The 23,454-nt window shown below is 37.6% G+C and overlaps 1 protein-coding gene across 1 annotated transcript in view; it reads left to right on the forward strand.

Annotated features, from left to right (window-relative positions):
• Positions 1–22,874, forward strand: part of adcy1a (adenylate cyclase 1a) — a gene marked incomplete at its 3' end in the record, with an annotated part of 46,452 nt that extends 23,578 nt beyond the window's left edge. The window contains exons 9-20 of the mRNA XM_079831208.1: positions 1,690–1,884; positions 5,608–5,705; positions 5,873–5,957; positions 6,653–6,742; positions 8,099–8,352; positions 8,584–8,710; positions 10,367–10,483; positions 14,220–14,366; positions 14,496–14,594; positions 17,170–17,284; positions 20,508–20,632; positions 22,566–22,874. Of these exons, the coding sequence (XP_079687334.1) occupies positions 1,690–1,884; positions 5,608–5,705; positions 5,873–5,957; positions 6,653–6,742; positions 8,099–8,352; positions 8,584–8,710; positions 10,367–10,483; positions 14,220–14,366; positions 14,496–14,594; positions 17,170–17,284; positions 20,508–20,632; positions 22,566–22,874 (1,761 nt within the window). The remainder of the gene's footprint in view (positions 1–1,689; positions 1,885–5,607; positions 5,706–5,872; positions 5,958–6,652; positions 6,743–8,098; positions 8,353–8,583; positions 8,711–10,366; positions 10,484–14,219; positions 14,367–14,495; positions 14,595–17,169; positions 17,285–20,507; positions 20,633–22,565) is intronic.
• Between the last annotated feature and the right edge of the window lie 580 nt (positions 22,875–23,454).

Genomic DNA, 23,454 nt, shown 5'->3' on the forward strand with positions numbered 1-23,454 from the left:
AAGCTGCCACTGCTGTTGCGGTTAAGGGGGCGTTTACACGACAACGTTTTCAACTAAAAAACACTTTATGCATTTTGGCGTTCACAACAGCGTTTTGGTGGCCTGAAAAGTTTTTGAAAGCAATACCGCTATCGTTTCCATGTAAACTACAAAAACACAAATTTCACAGACACAGACTTCATACACATTTGTATTTTGTGTTTAGTCTATAGGCACGTAGTGTTCCTTTAAAAAATGACAAAATTATAAAAGACTGCCTGTTTTCCCATTAATTTTTTTGTAATAATTGTATACGTCACTAACGACCCGAGGCATGTAACAGTGTAAGTATATTTTTCCTGCACAACAAGTGAATCTTTGATGACTGAATAAGTGCAATTCACCTTTTTTTCCACGAGGTGCCAATGTCTGATACACAATGATGAAGTGACGTTTCACTCATAGTTACCGCAGGCAGAAAACAAAATAATAGCAAAACTTAATCAGCAAAATTTTAAATGGCTCAGCGATTTACTGCAGAGAAAGTACTGAACGCAATCAAACATTAGTGTCACTGTCACTTGATGGTGGATCTGGTGAAGAAGCTGTAAGCGATTAAAATATAGAGTTTTAAGATGTTGAGCCACATGCTGAATGTACTGGGAAATGAACAGTACAGTGATGATGGTATAAAACATCTGCTCAAACTGAACCCTTCAATGCTCCAAAAGGTAACAAAATATGCTTTATTTTATTCTTCTGTAATTGTTACTCTAATATCTGGAGAGTTTTATATTATCACGACAGATCAATCCGTGTTGAATAGATAAGGGTCGCTAAAGACCTTAATATGTAATGATGATTGGCAAAACATTCGTGCATTTAAGGTTTAAATCACAAATCTAAGTAGTATGACCTGCCGGTCTAAAGAGTATCTGCTGCACAGGAACCTCATTTATAAAGGTTTTTCTCATGAATATTGATAACCCAATTATTAATCATGAGCTAAGACTTAGTGTCATGATATCACAACCAGCCAATCAACCTGTCAACTATTTCCGGTGCTGCTGATATATTATGATTGCGTGATTGCTGCTTTGTGTGCAGTCCTCCAATACTTGCAAAGCCAAAATCACAAAATCACCCTAAATCACCCTTCACACCCACACAAATCACATTCACCCTGTTTTAATCCAGTCCACTCGCTAATGCCACTCCTTTAGATGTGTGGATGATTGTACACAGATCCAATCACCACTGCAGATTTACTGTTCTCATTTTATGTGTGACTGTGTGTGTGTTTCAACTTGTATCAGTGCATAATTAAACATCTTATCTCCATTGAATGTGTGAGAAAATATGCTGAGATGTGTTGAATACCCATCTGTCACCATGTACTGTAGAGTTGTCTAAATGAGTTTAAAAGTACTCGTGGGTGTGCTTTTCTTTCTTTACCTAATAATCATAAAGTGACAGTTCACCCAAGAACGAACATTTTGTCATCATTTACTCACCCTCATTGTCACTCCAAAGCTAGAAAACAAGTTCATGCTGTCAAACAATGCGCCATAAAAGTCGTCCATATGACTCCTGCATTATATTTTAAATCTTCTGATGTCATCTGCTGAACTGAAATGTATTTGTATATAAAATTGAAATTTTGGAATCTGCTACACTGGAATTGATCTGAAATTGTCCCTGGGTTTTCAGAGACGAGCGTTGCGAACAGCTTCCGAGAAGCTGCGCAATCGGACGTCGTTTTCGGCGGGAGTGGTGCAGACCTCTCCCGGGACCAGAGTGAACCGTTACATTGGCCGGATGCTAGAAGCACGACAGACAGAGTCCGAGACGGCAGACCTCAACTACATTACCCTTACATACAAGAGCAGAGAGAGAGAGCAGAGAGTGAGTATACACCGCTGCATAATGCATAAACATGTAGGTGTGAGCAGGTATAGCTTTTACTTGGGGGAGTGTCACAAACAGGGTTTTGAACCTCTTAAAATAGAATGATTTTCTAAATTATGTGTCTAAGCTAAAATAACACCATATTACACTCACCTAAAGGATTATTAGGAACACCATACTAATACTGTGTTTGACCCCCTTTCGCCTTCAGAACTGCCTTAATTATACATGGCATTGATTCAACAAGGTGCTGAAAGCATTCTTTAGAAATGTTGGCCCATATTGATAGGATAGCATCTTGCAGTTGATGGAGATTTGTGGGATGCACATTCAGGGCACGAAGCTCCCGTTCCACCACATCCCAAAGATGCTCTATTGGGTTGAGTTCTGGTTACTCTGGGGGCCATTTTAGTACAGTGAACTCATTGTCATGTTCAAGAAACCAATTTGAAATAATTCGAGCTTTGTGACATGGTGCATTATCCTGCTGGAAGTAGCCATCAGAGGATGGGGACATGGTGGTCATAAAGGGATGGACCTGGTCAGAAACAATGCTCAGGTAGGCCGAGACATTTAAACGATGCCCAATTGGAACTAAGGGGCCTAAAGTGTGCCAAGAAAACATCCCCCACACCATTACACCACCACCACCACCACCAGCCTGCACAGTGGTAACAAGGCATGATGGATCCATGTTCTCATTCTGTTTACGCCAAATTCTGACTCTACCATCTGAATGTCTCAACAGAAATCGAGACTCATCAGACCAGGCAACATTTTTCCAGTTTTCAACTGTCCAATTTTGGTGAGCTCATGCAAATTGTAGCCTCTTTTTCCTATTTGTAATGGAGATGAGTGGTACCCGGTGGAGTCTTCTGCTATTGTAGCCCATCCGCCTCAAGGTTGTGCGTGTTGTGGCTTCACAAATGCTTTGCTGCATACCTCGGTTGTAACGAGTGGTTATTTCAGTCAAAGTTGCTCTTCTATCAGCTTGAATCAGTCGGCCCATTCTCCTCTGACCTCTAGCATCAACAAGGCATTTTCGCCCACAGGACTGCCGCATACTGGATGTTTTTCCCTTTTCACACCATTCTTTGTAAACCCTAGAAATAGTTGTGCGTGAAAATCCCAGTAACTGAGCAGATTGTGAAATACTCAGACCGGCCCGTCTGGCACCAACAACCATGCCACACTCAAAATTGCTTAAATCACCTTTCTTTCCCATTCTGACATTCAGTTTGGAGTTCAGGAGATTGTCTTGACCAGGACCACACCCCTAAATACATTGAAGCAACGGCCATGTGATTCGTTGATTAGATAATTGCATTAATGAGAAATTGAACAGGTGTTCCTAATAATCCTTTAGGTGAGTGTATATTGTCATATTTTTGCTATAGCTGCTGTAATCACAATAAAACCTCACTGAAAATAGTTTTTTTGTGTTTTAAAATGTTTAAATTTATCTAAATGTATTAATTACAATGTTTTTTTGTAACATTATAAATGTCTTTACTGTCACTTTTGATCAATTTAATGCAGAAAAGTATTTATTTCATACTGACCCAAAATTTTTAAAAAGGTGTGTGTTTATGCAAAAATAGACTTTAAAAACCCTATGAAATATTCACTGGAGTGAAAAGTGCGACAACATACCCCAGTGTCCCTAACACAGCAGTAACCGATTCCAGGGCATTTGGCAGTAGTGACTTGGCGAAATGTGAGAGAAATGGAGTGAAGAATTTCCTCAGACACACACGCCGCATCCCCCGCATTGTTCCGTTGTGCTTCGTGACTCCCTGTCTCCTCTCACTTTCAACATCCTCTCTCCCCCTCATCCCCTCACCCCCTTCTCACTAGCTCTCTCCATTGCTCTGTTCTTTTCCGATTTCTTAGACGTCTGCCCACCCAAACAGAATGGGGGCAACAGTAATGATTTGGGAAAATCTGTCAGACTCGCAACATATATTCTCTCCCTCACACACACGCTCATGCGTGCCGGAGCGCGGTGGCTTTCCCTGCTCTCTCTGGGAGTATAATGACATTGCATCTGTCTCTTGTGAAGAGGGGGATGCTGGCTTTATACTCTAATGAAGCTGACACACAAAGCAGTGTGTTGCATTGATCTCTCGCAGGCTGCGCTGGAATGATACAAATACACGTTGCTTGTGACACCTACAAGAGATACAACAAAACATATGTTTACATGAACACACACGACTGTTTCTTCAACTTTCAGCACTTTTATGTATTGATTTTTGTCCAAATTAAATGATTTAAATTTAATACATTATTAAAATTGTCTCGGAAACTTTTTACCATGTCTTCATCATTTGTTATTGCTACTTTTAAAATGCCTTTTATACAGAATATACTATAGATTATTTTATCTTTCAGTCTTAAAATATATAAATTTAAAATTGAGCAAAATAAATTAAACAAATTGAAAAATGTCCCTCAGATGTGGTGTCATTTCTAGCACAGCCAACAATTGTGCACAATTTAGATATGTAAAAAAAAACAAACAAGATAAATATAGATAATTTGAACTGAACAGAATTTTTTATTGTGTGTCATTTTCAATCAAGCTGTAATTTAGTTTGTATTTGACTCATCCTTCCCTTACACTTTGTAACAAAACCCTCGTGGGTCAAAATTATATATATATAAAAAAAAATGTGTACAGAAAGCTTATTTTATTTCATTTTGATAATATTTTTTCTATTTTTGTAATGCAATTTTTTCGGGAGATCTTGTTATTATTTTTTATTTAGCTTTAAATTACCTTTAATTTGATCAATAAATAATAAATAAATAGTAATTTAAGCACATTCTTTCAACTTAAATTCAAAATAACTCACAATTTCATGCATAACCCTTTTAATTCAGCTCAAAATATCTTACATTGGGTGTCTTTGCTGACCTCTTGTGGAAAAATTATAATATAACATGATATTTCATGACTCTTGCCACTAGATGGCATATGGATGGCTCTATTTGGAGCAACTGAGCTGTTGCGCCTGGTCCTAAAGTCAGTTTTTCTTCAGTATGTATTCAGATACACATGTAACATTATAAAATATTTTTTTAGCATTTTTAGTTTAAATTTTGAGAATTTTTAGGTTTTTCTATGTGTACTAAAGCATTTCTCGCAATCCATTCATTCCAATGGGGGTCAAATTGACCCGCTAGGGAAGGATTTGTTACTTTTTAAAATTTCAACCACAAAATTTCTCGAATCCAGTCAATTCTTTTTTGTGTATTCATGGTTCAAGTGCGACAAAAGTCATAGAGTCTTGGACCATGCCGATGTGCCAATTTTTTATAAAAAAAAAATAAAATAAAAGAGTTTCGGGTCAAAAAGACCCTAGGGAAGGATGAGGGTTAATTATGCGGAAATGATTTAACTGTGTGTGTCTGGGGTACATAAAATGCGAAACATTGCAAAATTAGCCTTAGCAAAACAAAAGCGTCACCATTTTATTTTAAAAAATGTTAAAAATGTAATTTTTTCATCGTCATTTCCATCACACAATTAATGGTTAGATTTAATGTGAAATTACATTCATGCATGATGGTTCAGGAAAAACATATTTTAGAAGTCTTTATTTTCTAATACTCCACAGGGTTAAAAGTGCTGATACAGTAGTTGAAGAAACACATTTACACACATGTAATTGCTACGATCTATCAAATTGTCTCTTGTCTCTCTCTGTCACACAGTATCAGCAAGTGTATGACGATGCCTTCATCAGGGCGGTGGCTATCTCGCTCGTTCTCACTTCATTTTTTGCAGTGGTCTATTTTCTCATCATTCCTCAGTATGTAAATCACACAAACACACAGCAATATAACACACCTTTTCTTTATGTGCCAGACACACTAAATTGATCACACATTTTACACGCTCAGGTCACTGCATCACACAACACACATGCGTATAACATGTGGGAAACCCCTCTCTTTCCCTCCATCTCTCTTGTTGCAGAGGTCTTCTGGTTGTGATTCTTCTGGTTCTCTGTTTGTGTTTCCACATGGCAAGTGTGATGTACCTTCACATCACTCATGTACAGGTAACACACATACACACACACACACACACACACATGTTTGTTTTTGTGAAATGTGAGGACATTCCATAGGCGTAATGGTTTTTATACCGTACAAACCGTATTTTCTATCCCCTTACACTGCCCCTGCCCCTAAACCTACCCATCACAGGAGACTGTGCAGTTTACTTTCTGTGAAAAAAAACTTGTTCTGTGTGATTTATAAGCATTTTGAAAAGTGATGACATGGGGAACGTCCTCATATTTTACCCTCTTTTTTGTAATACCTATGTCATACCCATGTCATTTTAAACATTTGTGTCCTGATATTTCACAAAAACACGCACGCACACACGCACACACACACACACACACACACACACACACACACACACACACACACACACACACACACACACACACACACACACACACACACACACACACACACACACACACACACACACACACACACACACACACACACACACACACACACACACACACACACACACACACACACACACACACACACACACACACACACACACACACAGCTTGACTCCCAAGCATCCCTATAGCATCGCCTAACAAGCATCCAGTGCACCCTACAAATACCCTAGCAACCACCCACAGGCACCCCTTTCATTTTCTTCTTTGTGTGCTTTTGCTCAGAAGGTTTGGCGATACCTCTCTCCTGTCTTTGTCTGTCTTTTCAGTGCTCTCCTGACTGTCTGACCCTGCAGATCAGAACAGTTCTGTGTGGGTTTCTGGTTCTGCTGATGTACTCCGTGACCCAGGGGTGTGTGGTGAGTGTGTGTGTATGGTAGAAGAGAGTATAACTGGATGACTGAGGGTGTTTCTTATGACAGTAATAGAAAAAATGTATACAAAAGATGTTAGCGGGTTGACTAATTTATTTCTTGTCATGCCTTAGACCTTGTGATAACACTTTACTTAAAGCCAGTATGTAGGCTATAATGTTACACACATTATATATATATATATATATATATATATATATATATATATATATATATATATATATATATATATATTTGGTGTCATTTTACAGGAGACACTTTGAAGTTTCATAAACCACTGCTAAACTATTTTTTTTCTTATAAATTCAGTTTTGAAAGTGTGTAATTCAGGCCCTGTGAGCTCTAGCACCCTGTAGACAGTTTGGGCTGTTTCCACTATATTCCAGAAAAGACTGGAAAAAATTATTTTGTCTGTATCATGTTGTATGCAAAATGGATCTGAAGGGAGGACCCTTAAACTTTCAAAAAGGAATTTATAACCAAAAAAATCAAAAAGCGTCTCTTTTTTGGGGGGTTATTACAGCTCAGACAACATATACTTACATGTTTATCACTTTTAGCAGTGGTTTATGTAACTTCAAATGGTTTCCTGTAAAATGACACCAAAATTGTGTATTTAGACCACTGTATGTGGGTATAGGAAGCTTTTCAATTTGGGTAGGGCAAATCCATACGGAAATGGTGCCAGAGTAATTTAGTGTAAATAAGTTACTTTGTGTAAAACATGCCAAAGTGATGCATGTCTCCAGAAAGTAGAGACTCTAAGCTTTCAAATGGTACCACATATGAGATCAGAGCTCCTCCACAGACATATAAAATTGAAAGTATATACATGATGATGTCTTGTACAGGGTCCGTGGACTTTAAGTGGTTAAAGGCACAATATGTATGATTTTTTGATTAAAATATCCAAAACCCACTAGATCAATAATATATATTTGGTTGACTTGTGTACTTACATTATCCCAAATGTTTCCAACAATGTTTAAATCCAGACAAATCAGCTATTTTAACCAGTGTAACAGCCTGTGTTATTGTATCACCTGTCAACAGCATCATATCCGTGTTATATCCTCGATTTCCAGAAACCATAGAAACACCAAATATTCTTTAATAAATTATGTGTTTTATTAGACAGGTAAGCAGTTGTTTGAATACCTTTATCCATGGAAAACGAGTCAGTTTTAGTCTTATTGTTTGAATCCCTTGTTTCTTGATTTACTGCAAGTAACATGTTTGTGCCTCAGAGACAACACTATTTTGTCATTTAACTTCCAAACATGTGTGCAATGTTCTTATCTTTGTGCATTTGAATGTGTATGTTTTGCTGTACCTGTATAGGTGGGATGTGTACCGTGGTCACTGGAGGGGAATTCCAATGTCTCCATGGTGACAGTTGTCACTGTGAACGGGACCGCCGTGGGCTCCGGGGTGTGCAAATACACTCCGTACATATTTTTATCATGTGTGATGGCATCACTATCTGTGGCTCTGTACCTTCGTGTGTCATCACTACCCAAGATCCTCCTGCTTCTCCTTCTCAACATCCTTCACACTGTCGTCATGGAGACCAGCGGATATCGGAAGGCCATAGGGTGAGTTAAGCTAAATGCAAAGGTTATAAATATAGATTTCCCAAACTGGGGTTTGAGAGTTGGTGAAAAGATTATAAACATTTTAAAGAATTATTGTAATATTAACTTAAAATGCAAGTCAGTGTTTTTTGTCAAAAGTCTGAATCCCTGAATCATCTGATGGGTGTCATTGTGTATTTGTGTGTGTGTGTGTGTGTGTGTGTGTGTGTGTGTGTGTGTGTGTGTGTTTAGAGGTGGATTCTTTCACATACATGGCTATGACCCGGTTCTGGCAATGCTGTTGTTTTCTGGAGCTCTGGTGCTTCACTGCAGACAGCTAGATCTAAAACTCAGACTGGACTACCTCTGGGCCACCCAGGTGAGTGTACCTGCATGAGTGTGTGTCTCTCTGTGTGTGTGTGTGTGTGTGTGTGTGTGTGTGTGTGTGTGTGTGTGTGTGTGTGTGTGTGTGTGTGTGTGTGTGTGTGTACAATGGGTTTTGGTTTTTGCGTGTGTGTGTAAATCCATCTGGTAAGGTGTGAGATTTCACATGGCCAGAATGAATCCGCAATCAAATGAACAGGCTCGCAAAAAAGTCTGTGTTGCAAAGCTTCACAAAGTTCTATGCATAATTTTGCTCTTTTTGAAGGCTCACCCATGGTATGGCAGCAAAGTTCCTTGATTATTATGCAGGAGAATATAGTTCCTAGCCATATCGGCCTAGAAAATCACAACTTTTCATTTTCGAGTATTTGGTCATTTGAGCGAAATGCTAACGGTCTAATCAGATTCAATGATCTATGCTAAGCTATGCTAAAAGTTCTACCGCCAGACCCGGAGATCGGGTGAATGGATTCAAAAATGGTAAAACTCAACTGGTTAACTCTAGGGGAGTTGGAAAATGAGCCTATTTTCAAAAAAAGTGGAGTGTTCCTTTAATAAGTGATCTTTATTCACTGAGAATAAGGATTATATTGTTTGTTTGATGCTAATGAATTGAATGACAAATAATAAATACATTTAAATTTAATTAACATTTAAACATTACCTTGTTATAATAGTGCTTTAGAATTAATATATAATATTGTATATTATATAACTGTAACTATATAACACATTTGGTTATATTAATATAACTGTATTAATAACACATCTGAATACCTCTTAAGCAAACTAACCCTGGGAAAAAAACCTGCTCCGAAGCAAGTTATGTTCAGAGAGTGAGTTGCTATGGCTACTTACATACCCTGAAAGCTACCTCCGTTTTTGGAACCGAGAGTTGAGGTTATCCGCTTACTTAAACATACCTGGGTATGTCACATAACCATATGTCTGTCATATGTTACATAGAGCTAAAAGAAGCTCACAAGGGGCAAAATTATTAATTAGACCTTTTAAAAGTTTTGGGATGTTTTAAGGTTTTTAAATTAAGTATCTTATCAGCTGCCTAATTTTTTTTGTGAAGCTGAAAAGAAATGACCCCACACCTTTATATATACACGTATATTTTTTTAAAAGCTGCAGTCCTTAACTTTTTGCGCTCTATTAATAAACAGAACTGCATGCGTCTTGCGGAAGAACATTGCAGCCGGAGCTACTTCTCTCTGTTTATGTCTATGGCGAGTCACGCAGGGACTGTGCTCCTCCGCAGCGGTTCCTACCAGACCGGTCTGAAATAGACCCAATATGAACACTTATTATAAGTGTACCATAATGATTCAGGATAAGACAAAAAAACGGTTTGGAAAATGGATTCATGTTGCACATTCTCATTATATAATTTTTTGTAAATCTTGAATACAAAAAAAGTTACGGACAGCAGCTTTAACTGAAAATACTAAAATATAGTGGAATATATTGAAGCATCACTAGCAGTATGATAGACAAGCTACTTCAACAGCAACAGTGCCCTCTGGTGGATGTTTATTTCAGACTGTAACTCTAAATATTGTATCAATATACTCTCCAGTGACTGTACAGGTAATACAGCTAGTATGAGTATGTTAATATGTCTATTTGTGTGTTTCATCCTCAGGCTGAGGAGGAGAGAGATGACATGGAGAGAGTGAAGTTGGACAATAAGAGGATTCTGTTCAACCTACTGCCTGCACATGTAGCTCAACACTTCCTGCTGTCCAACCCACGAAACATGGTCAGATTTCATTTACAGGTCACAGAGAATAACCTTGAAGGGTTAAAAGGGAAAATGAGTTGCCATTCCTAGAGTATTTAACTTCTATAATGAGACATTTACAACCCCAAATCAGAAAAAGTTGGGACAGTATGAAAAAAAAAAGAAGAAGTGATTTCTAAATTTAGACTTGTATTTCATTGCAGACAATATGAACACAAAATATTTCATGTTTTGTCTGGTCAACTTCATGTCATTTGTAAATATGCATCCTTTCCTGTCATTCAGACCTGCAACACATTTCAAAAAAAGTTGGGACAGTAAAGCATTTACCACTTTGTAATGTTGCCATTCCTTTTCACAACACTTAAAAGACGTTTAGGGACTGAAGACACCAAGTGATGAAGTGTTTCGGGTGTAATTTTGTCCCATTCTTCCTGCAAACAAGTCTTAAGGTGAGCAACAGTACGGGGTCTTCGTTGTCGCATTTTGCGCTTCAAAATGCGCCACACATTCTCTATTGGAGACAGGTCGGGACTGCAGGCAGGCCAGTCAAGTACCCGTACCCTCTTCCTCCGCTGCCAGGACTTTGTAATGTGTGCAGAATGTGGTTTTGCATTGTCTTGTTGAAATATGCATGGACGTCCCTGGAAAAGATGTCTTCTTGAAGGCAGCATATTATGCTCCAAAATCTCTATGTACTTTTCAGCATTAATGATGCCTTCACAGAAGTGCAAGTTACCTTTGCCAAGGGCACTGACACAACCCCATACCATGACAGACCCTGGCTTTTGGACTTGTTGCTGGTAACAGTCTGGATGATCCTTTTCTTCTTTGGTCCGGAGCACACAGCATCCATTCCTCCCAAAAAATACCTGAAATACTGATTCATCTGACCACAGTACACGTTTCTGTATTGTTGCACTGTGTGATGGTCCATCCCAGATGCCTCCGAGCCCAGAGAAGTTGACGGCGCGTCTGGACACTGTTAACATAGGGCTTCCTTTTGGCACAGTACAGTTTTAACTGGCATTTGTGGATGTAACTACGTATTCTGGTACTTGACAAAGGTTTGCCAAAGTAGTCCTGAGCCCATGTGGTGATATCGCTTATAGATGAATGACGATTCTTGATGCAGTGCCGCCTGAGGGATCTGAGATCACGGTTGTTCAGCTTAGGCTTGCGCCCTTGTCCTTTGCGCACTGAAATTCCTCCAGATTCCTTGAATCTTTTAATTATGTTATGCACTGTTGAATGTGAAATATCCAAATCTCTTCCTATCTTTTTTTGAGGAACATTATTTTTAAACATTTCAATAATTTTCTGACGTATTTGTTGGCAAACTGGCGATCCTCTGCCCATCTTTGCTCCTAAAGCATTAGACCTTTCTTGGATGCTGCTTTTGTACCAAATCATAATTACAATCACCTGTTGACATCACCTGTTTCAAATCACATCATTATTTAACCATTTTACCTCATTACTAGCCCTAAATTGCTCCTGTCCCAACTTTTTTTGAAATGTGTTGCAAGTCTGAATGACAGGAAAGGATGCATATTTACAAATGACATGAAGTTGACCAGACAAAACATGAAATATTTTGTGTTCATATTGTCTGCAATGAAATACAAGACAAAGTAAATTTAGAAATCACTTCTTGTTTTTTTATTTGCGTTTTCCACACTGTCCCAACTTTTTCTGATTTTGGGTTGTATAAGCAAACCAGCATATCCAGCTGGAGTGAAGTAGGAATTGAGGCTTTATTTATCTATTATGATCTGATTCGATAATATTTAGCCAAGAATGAAAATTCTGCCATTATTTACTCACCCTCATGTCGTTCCAAACATGTATGACGTTCTTTCTTCTTTTTGTTTTGGTTGGGGGGGGGGGGGGGGGGGGGGTGTTTAACTAACCCTTTAAGTTAGTCATTTAATAGGCAAGAAACACTTTTTTGTACCGATAAGCATAATAAGGCCAGATGCATTTCTTAAGAATGTAAACTAGATTCATTTTGAATTCATGCTATCTAATAATGTATATCTCGGTTGTTGTAATTCCCAAAGTCACCACTTCATGGCAATGTTGTTGTGATCCAGCTGCTAATTAGGTGAGAGGTCAGCACAGATGCTTTGATGATAGCGTGTGTAAATGAGATAACATAATGATTGTGTGTAGTGTAAATGCTCAGCTGCTCCATCTGACTTTGTGATCTCACTCACTGCTTCATTGTGAGGCCTTATGAACACAATGCATGTGTGATTACACTCCTGTTATGCAGTTTGTTATGTTTTTTTTTTTTTTATGTTTGCTGCATGCTCAACAAATGCCACTCGCCTCTTTTCCTGTCCAAGATCTTTTCCAAGGAATTGATGCAATCAGACATCCTGAAATCTGTTACGGTTGCTCTGAAGCAAGCATCCTCTCCTGAGCGTGGAATTATATTGTAAACAGTGGCACAGGGAAGTGAAAATCTAGGACATGCGGTATACACAATTCCAGTGATGGTTGCATCTTGTGTTTACTTTTATTTCCTTGGATTCTTTCCACGGACAAAAGCTTGGGAAAAAGTGTGCATTTGTAGTGTTCGACTCTTCCCCGAAGTCCACTTGTTTTCTTACACCGAAAACTAGTTAACGGCCTAGTTTAAATTAGTTTTACATGACCATTTTTCACCCCCTTTTTGACTTATGATAAAAACGCACTGTTTTACTTAAGACTTTTATATTATATCCATTCAAATGTTTGGGGTCAGTACGTTTTTTAAAATTCTTTTATTCAGCCAGGATGCTTTAAATTGATCAAAAGTGACAGTAAAGTCATTCATAATTTCCCAATAGATTTCTATTTCAAATAAATGGTTGAACTTCCTATTCATCAAAGAATCATGAATTTTTTTAATGGTATTAATCAGCACAACTGTTTTCAACATTGATCATAATAATAAATGTTTCTTGAGCAGCAAATCAGCATAACAGAATGATTTCTGAAGGATCATGGGACACTGAAGACTGGAGTAATGATGCTGAAAATTCACAGGAATAATTTTAAACAGTAATATTTCACAATTAAAATCACTATTAAATAATTGAATAATAGGTTTCTTTCAAAATCTTACCCGCCCCAAACTTTGAACAGTATTGTAAAATGGCTAACCTTTGTGTATGACACTTAAAAAAGAAAAATTATTGCTTTATTCCGACTGGAATCAAACATTCCAAAGTGCACATAAAGGCTTATATTACTTTGGTAAACAAAAATACACAGTTATCCTAATCTTTTGCACTATGTTTCTTGTTTACATCCAAAAGACACCAAATTGTTGCTATGGTTATGACCAAATCATAATTTTGGGAGTGACTCCTGTACTCCATAGATTCAGAATGATAATTAAAGGGAGTCACTTCTGCATTTAAATGCGGTTGTCACTCCCAAAACTTTGCAGTGTGTATGTGTCTACATAGAAAATTAAACTCTTCTATTTCAGAAAAGTCCAATTTTATGTGAATGTTTTAGCCTATATAATCTGCTGTAATGTGGTTGTGTCTTTGATTTAAGACGGACAGGTCAATCTTATGTACTCTACCCTTCAATATTGAGAGCAAGTTTTGCTTTGACCAACTTGTCCAGTTCATGGGTGATGTGACTAATTACTGTAGGCTTAAGCGCTGTTATATTCCCAGCTCAGCCTGGATCAGTGGTATCGTCCCCTGAGGGTCTCATATCTTTTTCCTTTCCTGCTCTTTCACTGTTCCAGGACCTGTATTATCAGTCTTACTCTCAGGTGGGCGTCCTGTTCGCCTCCATCCCCAACTTCAATGACTTCTACATTGAGCTGGATGGAAACAACATGGGTGTGGAATGCCTCCGGCTGCTAAACGAGATCATTGCTGACTTTGATGCGGTGAGAATTTCTTGTTTCCCAGTCCGAGAAATGTATGTTTTGGCTCAGTGTGTGATTGACCTTAATCCCACTCTAGGCTTCATTTATTTCTCCATCACACCATCTCTCTCTCTCTTTCTCTGTCTGTAGTTGATGGATAAGGAATGCTACAAAGACATTGAGAAGATCAAAACTATTGGCAGTACTTACATGGCTGCGGTCGGACTCGTCCCCACTGCGGGATCCAAGGTACACAGCGTGCGTGCGTGTGTGTGTGTGTGTGTGTGTGCATACACCGCAAAAATAATTTTCTCAATCAGAATTTTTGCCTTATTTTCTAAGAAACAATTACTTGAACTTCAAGTCTTGAAGGAAAAAAAAACTTGTTTTAAGGGAATATAAACTACCATTCAAAATGTTGGTAAGATTTTTTGAGACACTTTGAATGTTGGTTTGACAGCCTTGTTTGAATTTATATATATATATATATATATATATATATATATATATATATATATATATATATATATATATATATATATATATATATATATATAATTGTTTTGAAAAATATTTTTTTTTTGTATTCATACACTACCATTCAAAAGTGTCAGTAAGAATTAGCACTGTCAAGTCTTTTATGCTTACCAAGGCTATTTGATTAAAAATACAGTAAACTGATATTGTGACATGATATTAATATAATTTAAGTGTTTTCTGTTTGAATAATATATTTTATATATGTATATATATTTAGATTTTTTTTCAGGATTCTTTGAAGGTTCAAAGGGGAGTCAGGATTCTTTGAAAGTTCAAAAGAACAGCATTTATTAGAAATACTGTATATTACTAAAATAATATTACTGTCACCTTTGATCAATTTGCTTTGCCTTGCTGAATAAAATCATTCATTTATTAAAAAACGTACTGACCCCAAACGTTTTTTTTTATGTATTATTTATTCAAATAGATATACTTTCTGAAAACAAGTCTTATTATTTTACACAATTTTGCTTTGCATATTTTTACATGAAAACAACAAAAATTAATCAAATGCTTTCTTCCAGAGCATGTGTCTATGTGTGCATCATGAGTCTGGGCCCTGGTGTGTGTGTGTGCGGGCATGTATGTGTTTGCATGTGTGTTTAAGTGTGCGTGCAAGATCTCGAAAAGTGAGGGCATCAAGAGAGAACTTGTGTATGTGTGTGTGCGCGCGCGCGTTTGAGCTAATCTCAGATTGGGCGTATTTGCATCTGGACTTGAAAGGTGAATATTTCGTCATGCTACCAGTCAAACCTGCCACTGCTTTGAAAGCAAAACTAACATTAAATGCGAACACACATGCATTTGTTTTTCCATTGACTTTGGCAGCTATTTTTATACCGAGCTAATGATATTTTCTCCAAACCCTAAAGCTAACATTAACAGACATCTCACATTAATTTAAAGAATTGTTCACCCAAAAAGGAAAATTTTAACCCTTCAAACTCTTTTCTTCTGCAAAACACTAAAGCAGATACTTTGAGGAATGCTTGTAACCAAACGGTTTTAATTCTCAAAATATTGTCTTTTAAGTTCCACAGAAAAAAGGAAGTCATACAGGTTTGGAAGGAGATGAGTAAATGATGACAGAATTTTTGGGTGAACTGTCCCTTTAAATATCAGATTGCTGATGTAATGTTTCACCACAGTCAAGTGATACCATATGATATGAAAAGTTCGGTCAATAAGGGTCAAAGAAAATAAATCTGTGTAAAGGAGACTTCACTTGCAAGATGTTGTACTTATTTCACCAACGTTTCGGCAAAGAGCCTTTGTCAAAAACCTTTGCGGAAATGTTGGTGAAATAAAGTACAGTATTTTGCAAGTGAAGTGTGCGTCATTAGCCTGGCTCCGCCCTCCTACGTACTACCGCTCAATTTTCATTTTCCTTCAGTACTCCGTCAGGGATTGCGGTATATTCTCTGTTTTTCTCCGGTCAAATTTATCCAGTCCAATCAGCGAACAGAGGGAGTGGCTGAGAACGATGACGTTGATGTTGTGCGCTAGTTTGAGATGACATACGTCACGACCAAATGTTAGCGATTGGTTATGGCAGATCCAGAGTGGCTCTGGGCAGATCCAATAGTTTTAAACTTCAACAGAGTACCCTCCTTCAAGGAAGTTAACGCTTGTAAATGGAGAGTGGCCAGACTCTCTGTACAAATGAAATGTACGAGAGTCTGGTAGGACCAGGCTATGCAGTCATATCTCCTTTACATAAAATGTTCATCATCATGTATTCACCCTCATGTTACCCTAAACCTGTATGGGACACATAAACTTCCATGGAACTCAAAAGATGGTTCCATAAACCAAAAGTAAGTTGCTCTGAAATCCCATTCGCACCTCCTAATATTCAAACTTTTATGAAACAGCGGTCACTTTTGAGAGAATAGCAACATAAATAGTCTGTTTCGAACACAAAACTATCATATGACTTCAGAAAGTTGGAAAGAAGTAGTATTAACTACTTTTATAGTAGCCTACTTTCGTATACATTTTGGATCTTGACAGCTCCTGGACACTAAATGCTTTCATTGTTTGGAAAAAAAAAAGCAGCATGAACATTCTGCTAAATATCTTCTTCTTTGTTGACAAAAGAAAAGAACATCACACAGGTGAGTAAATGATGACAGAAGTTGTTGGTCAAATATTCCCATATTCTGATTATAAAATCATCCGACACACGCTCTGCTTATTATCCTCATCTTAGAACAAGCACAGAGGTGGTGGCAGAATATGAATAATGTGTTTCTGTTTGCTCTCGGTTCTCCCTGAACAGGTTAAGAAGTCCATTTCTGCACACCTGTGCACAGTCGCTGATTTTGCCATCGAGATGTTTAAGGTTCTGGATGCGATCAACTACCAGTCCTACAATGACTTTGTGCTTCGAGTTGGTGAGTGACCTTTTTAGAGCGAGGTGTCAGCCATGTGTTTGTGTTAGTTAGTGCGCGTAAATGAGCGTGTGTTTTTGTGTATGGGTAAAGGAAATACGTCAGTAAGTGTACACATTGTGCCGGACATCCCGCATCCAGTAGGATGTCCTGAGTATAACATATTTTGCAGGGAACAGATTACATACAACAAACTAATGCACAAAAACAAACCATCTAAACTACATACACGCTTCATTCAAAACTGCAAAAGATTCTTGTCATTAATTTAAACAAGACGTACCTCTAGTTGGTAAGGAGATTTTTTTCACACGCAGACAGACAGCTGAAGCCCAAGGTAGCACACAGGGAGATACTCGGAACAGCATACCTGCTACAAATCATTTTTAATGAGAATGGCCACAATTCTGTACAATAAAAAATTTTAAGCCACCTAACAAGCCTCATTTGCAAAAATAGAAGTCATTTTGCAATATACCAGTAATGTAATAAATATATTTTCTGCTGATATTTATAACCAAGGCGACATGGTCAGTAAAAACTAATAAGATAAAATTTTACTATTTATTAGAGGTGGAATGGTTCAAATTACTCACGGTTCAGTTTGTATCACGATTTTAGGGTTTCGGTACGGTTCGGTATGTGCTATGTTGTTCAGGGTAATTAGGACATTTGTCAAATAAAAATAAACAAAATAAGAACAAATAATCCAACTACAAGCAACAGCAAAAATACATACAATAGAGCAACAATGCATATAAAATAAACTGTGCTTTTCAGGTTTTTCAGGTATCTAACAGTGGTTATCAGGTACAGAAATTGAATACAGTAATTAAATATAAAATAACATTGCATATTATAATCTTCACTGTAAAAAATAAACAAAAGATTAATTATTATTGAAGTTACAAAAGTTATTCAGTCAAGAGCAGTGAGTGATTTCTTTGCAATTTGTTGTTTGATTAACATTAAACAGCAGGAAAAGGCTTCTTTCCCTTTAAGAAATAATGCACGGAAAGAGTCCATACTTTTACACATGAACACACGTCTTAATCGACTGTTTATGTTTTACTTAAGCCATAACCTACTATGTTCGCTAGGATTACTCACCAAGACGGGCATGTTGACATATTTTTTGTGTGAATTTGTCCATTCAAACGCAAGACTTGAAAGAGAACTCAATATTTGCTCGGTATCTGCGACACGCCTTGTATGCGTGCTTCAGATGAGTGCACACTGCACACACACACACACACACAAATCTCCTCTCAGCATTCGCAAGTTCTCTTTCACGTCTTGCTCTTCAATGTTTAAATTGGCATGGCTTAAATGAGTTTAGTTTAAACACAACGTGTGCTGTTCAGGTCTCACCTGCGCTCGCGCACTATCAACACCCGGGTGATGACTGGGTCATGTTCGAGCAGATGGCACTCGCATACAAGAGTGACTGTTTTGTCTACGCTTTTTGATCATCGCTGTTGTTATAATGTATTGGCAAGCCAGAATCTGTCTGTCTGTTTTACATGTTATTTTCAAGAAACCATATTATTGATGCGTCATAAGATTTTAGATGAACCTTGGTGCAAGTGCGTGCCGAACCGTGGGTGGAGAACCGTACAGTTCGATTTTCTACAGAGAACCGTTCCACCCCTACTAATTATATTTATTTTTTAGAAACATTACATCTCAAATGTTTTTGGGTCAATATGTTTTAAAAAACAGACATTAAAACAAAGAAATAAAAACAAAAATCCACAAAAATGCAGTGCATCCAGAAAGTATTCACAGCGCTTCACTTTTTCCACATTTTTTTATGTTACAGCCTTATTCCGAAATGTATTAAATTCATTTTTTTCCTCAACATTCTACAAACAATACCCCATAATGACAACGTGAAAGAAGTTTGTTTGAAATGGTATTATCCAGGTGATGAGCGGTGCCTGGTTTCCTCCATAAAGCTTGCCATTCAGGCCAAAGAGTTCAATCTTTGTTTCATCAGACCAGAGAATTTTGTTTTCCACTGTCTGAGATTTCTTCAGGTGCCTTTTGGCAAACTCCAGGCGGGCTGTCATGTGCCTTTTACTGAGGAGTGGCTTCCGTCTGGCCACTCTACCATACAGGCCTGATTGGTTGAGTGCTGCAGAGATGGTTGTTCTTCTGGAAAGTTCTCCTCTTTCCAAAAAGAAACTCTGGAGCTATGTCAGAGTGACCATCAACCCGACTGACTGACGGTCACCTCCCTGACTAAGGCCCTTCTCCCCCGATCGCTCAGTTTGGCTGGGTGGCCAGCTTCAAGAAGAATCCTGGTGGTTCCAAACTTTATCCATTTACAGATGATGGAGGCCACTGTGCTCATTGGGACCTTCAATGCTGCGGAATTTTTTCTGTACCCTTCCCCAGATCTGTGCTTCTATACAATCCTGTCTTGTACAGACAATTCCTTGGACTTCATGGCTTGGTTTGTACTCTGACATGCACTGTTAACTGTGGGACCTTATATAGACAGGTGTGTGCCTTTCCAAATCATGTCCAATCAACTGAATTTACCACAGGTGGACTCCAATCAAGTTTTAGAAACATCTCTAGGATGATCCGTGGAAACAGGATGCACATGAGCTCAATTTTGAGTGTCATTGCAAAAGCTGTGAATAGTTATGTATAGGCTATGTGTTTTTTTCGTTTTTTATTTTTTATAAATTTGCAAAGATTTCAAACAAACTTTTTTCACGTTGTCATTATGGGGTATTGTTTATAGTATTTTGAGGATAGTAATGAATTGAATCCATTTTGGAATAAGGGTGTAACAATAAAAAGTGAAGCGCTGTGAGTACTTTCCGTTTTCTGTTTCTGTTTTCAACATTGATAATAATTAAATGTTTCTTGAGCAGCGAATCATCATATTAGAATGATTTCTGAAGGATCATGTGACACTGAAGACTGGAGTAATGATGCTGATAATTCAGCTTTGACAACACAGGAAAAAAATACATTTGAAAATATTTTAAAATAGAAAAGAGTTATTTAACATTTTAACAATATTTCACTACTCTTTTTACTGCATTTTTGATGAAATAAATGCAACCTTGGTGAGCATAAGAGACTTCTTTCAAAATCATAAAAAAATCTTACCAACCCCATATTTTTGAATGGAAGTCTGCTTTGCATGGAAAAATTAGAGATAAGGGAAGTTAAATCTGATTACTGATTGATTTAATTCGTTGATCAGGTATCAACGTGGGTCCAGTAGTTGCCGGAGTGATCGGGGCTCGCAGGCCTCAGTACGACATCTGGGGAAACACAGTCAACGTCGCCAGCAGAATGGACAGCACTGGAGTTCAGGGCAAAATACAGGTAACACACTGTGACTTACAAAAAATAAGTATACTTCAAGTTCATTTTATTAAGTATACTTAAGTAAAGTTCAAGTATATTTTTAAGTATACTTATATTAAAGAGTGAGTTCACCCAAAAATGATAGGCAGAGTCTGCCTATAGAATAGTGATAGATGCTATTTACACTAAGTGAAAATAGTGATATATTCCATTTACACCTTGTAAAAGTAGCAGTTCTTTGCAATATGTGTAAATAGTAATTAAATGCTATTTATACTTTATTTTGGCAGATACATATACTATTTGCACCTCAGTAATCCTACATTAACAGGATGCAATAAAAAGATAGAGTGTAAATGATTATATTTATTCAAATTATTAAAAGGATGCTTAATGGGACAATAAAAGCCCTCCCTACACCTAACCCTACCCCTAACTCTTCCCAATAAATACTTTTATTTTTATTATAAAAGTCATTAGGCACTTTATTTCCACTTTTAGAACATTTTCTTCATTTTTATTGAAAGTAAATGCCTTTCCGATGTGATGTGATGGGAAAAGGAAGAAGAGCAAGCCCTTTAATGTACTAGTAGTTTACTTGTAAGTGTACTGTTTCAATACTACTTGGGACTAAATTGGCCCACTTTTTAGTGTGTAAAAGAAAACTTTTAAGTATACTTTAAGTGTAACAGTAGTAAATGTTGAGTATACAACTAGTTTACAACTTTGTTTTTCGTTTATGAAGGTACACTTTGAAGCATACTTTCAGTAAACTACTAGTTAATGTGGATTTATACTGCAAGTATACTTACTCATAGTCATAGTTTACTATTATATTTGTACACTTTTTAGGTATTATTTTGTATACTTGAAATATACCTTTTAACTGTTCTTTAACTCTTTCCCTGCCAGTTTTTTTTAAGTTGCCAGCCAGCACCAGCATTTTTGATCATTTTCACAAAACTTTTTTCACCAGAATATTTTGTTTAATATCTGAACATGCAATTTATCAAAAGAAAGAACAGAGCCTCTGCTTTTAAACAAAGAAACAACAAAACAATTTATTCTAGCTTCATATGTATTCATTTTTAAAATCCATTAAAAACGTCTAAAAAACTTTTTACGTAAAAAAACATTTAGACATCGCATTTTTGTCAAAAACTTAGTCCAGAACGGATTCAGAACGATGATCAAAAAATAGATGGAGTAGATTGAGCCCATCAACACCCCTAATGCTTGCACAGTCCTTTACTTCATCCTGGGTCGACATTTCATTCGGTAATTTTAAGCATTTTTGATTTATATGCTGTGTAATGTTTGATGATCTCGTTATTTGTGCGTAAGCAATGCTTCTATCGCTTGGCTCTGCTTCTTCTTCGCCTGTGTTTTGATCCAGAGATTCTGTACTCTTTCAGAAGATGCATAATAGCGCCCTCTACTGTATAACAGTGAAAACATGGATTGCTGGAAAATTCCGTCAGGAAGCATTGTGTCATAAATGACGGAAAATTCCGTCAATGGCTGGGAAAGAGTTAAGTAGATCTGAAGTAAATTCCTATGTACACTATGTGTTTTCTTTATAAATCAAAATTTTAAAACAATATACGTTTATGAGACAGTATGTAAACTATGTGATAAAAGTATTAATAGGCTACTCAATCAAAAGAGTAAACACAACTACAAGCATGTATACTTAGAATACTTATACTTTTAATTATATCTCCATTAAAAGATTGAGTACAAGTATTGGCCAAATATGCTTAGACTTTTCTTAACTAACCCTTTAAGTTTATTCTTAAGTATATTTCTGAGAAGTACATAAAAAGTAGACTAAAAGTATACTTTTAATTTAAAAGAAGTACACTATAGCGCACTTGAATAAATGTCTTTTTTGTAAGGAAAACCAGCACGCCACAAACACATCTGACTTTATCTGATTCTGCATTCCCAGGTGACAGAGGATGTCTTCCGCCTACTCTCCGGTTATTATCACTTCCTGTGTCGCGGCCAGGTCAGCGTGAAGGGCAAAGGTGAAATGCTCACCTACTTTCTCGAGGGCCGAACCCCACAAGGCACGCTTCACACGCGATCCAAGAGTCCGGAGCGCGGGTCGAGCCCCTGCATCAGGACCAAGCTGGGGTCTGCGCCCGCAGTCAGCAGTTACGGTGTGAAAAGTCACACTGTAGGGCACATTAGCACCCCAAATAACAGAATTCTGTACCTGCCCTCCGTATCCGTCAACATGGAGATGGAGGTGTGATCGCCAGACGGGTTCGACGGTGATCAATCGATGCATTAGTAAATCAGAGGCAGGGAGGGAAACCGAACACAAGGTAGGAAGTGGGATGACGAACACAGAGATCGTTTTGCACAGTTTTTAAAGGAGAGAGACATTCAAACGTGCCAAACTGAGAAAGGCCCTGCCCCTTCACGCAAGTACATAATAAGCATGTATGTCTTTACGTGTGCACGTATGCGTGTGTTTTATTGAGTCTTCCCCAGACCAACAGGATATCAGGGTCTCCTACTCGGGAGTATGCGATCTACTGCAAAGGCAGCTTCACACCAGCCGAGGAGACACGTGCCCAGCGTGTGTGTGTGTGTCTGTGTGTGTGTGTGTGTGTGTGTGTTATCTTGCACCTGAAAATGTCAAGAGATGCCACGGTGATGAATATTTTGAACATCTGAGCGGTGAGGACCAAACTTTCCGTTTCAAAACAGCGCTGTATTTTGTACGTGACGAAAGGGAGAAACTTGTGTGTTGGGGTTTTTCAAAAAATGGTTCCTCATATTGAGATTTGCTTTGAATAAATTGTTTACACGAAGAACGCGTCACAGGC

This window comes from Gobio gobio (assembly GCF_949357685.1).
Source record: "Gobio gobio genome assembly, chromosome: 12".
Taxonomy (NCBI): domain Eukaryota; kingdom Metazoa; phylum Chordata; class Actinopteri; order Cypriniformes; family Gobionidae; genus Gobio; species Gobio gobio.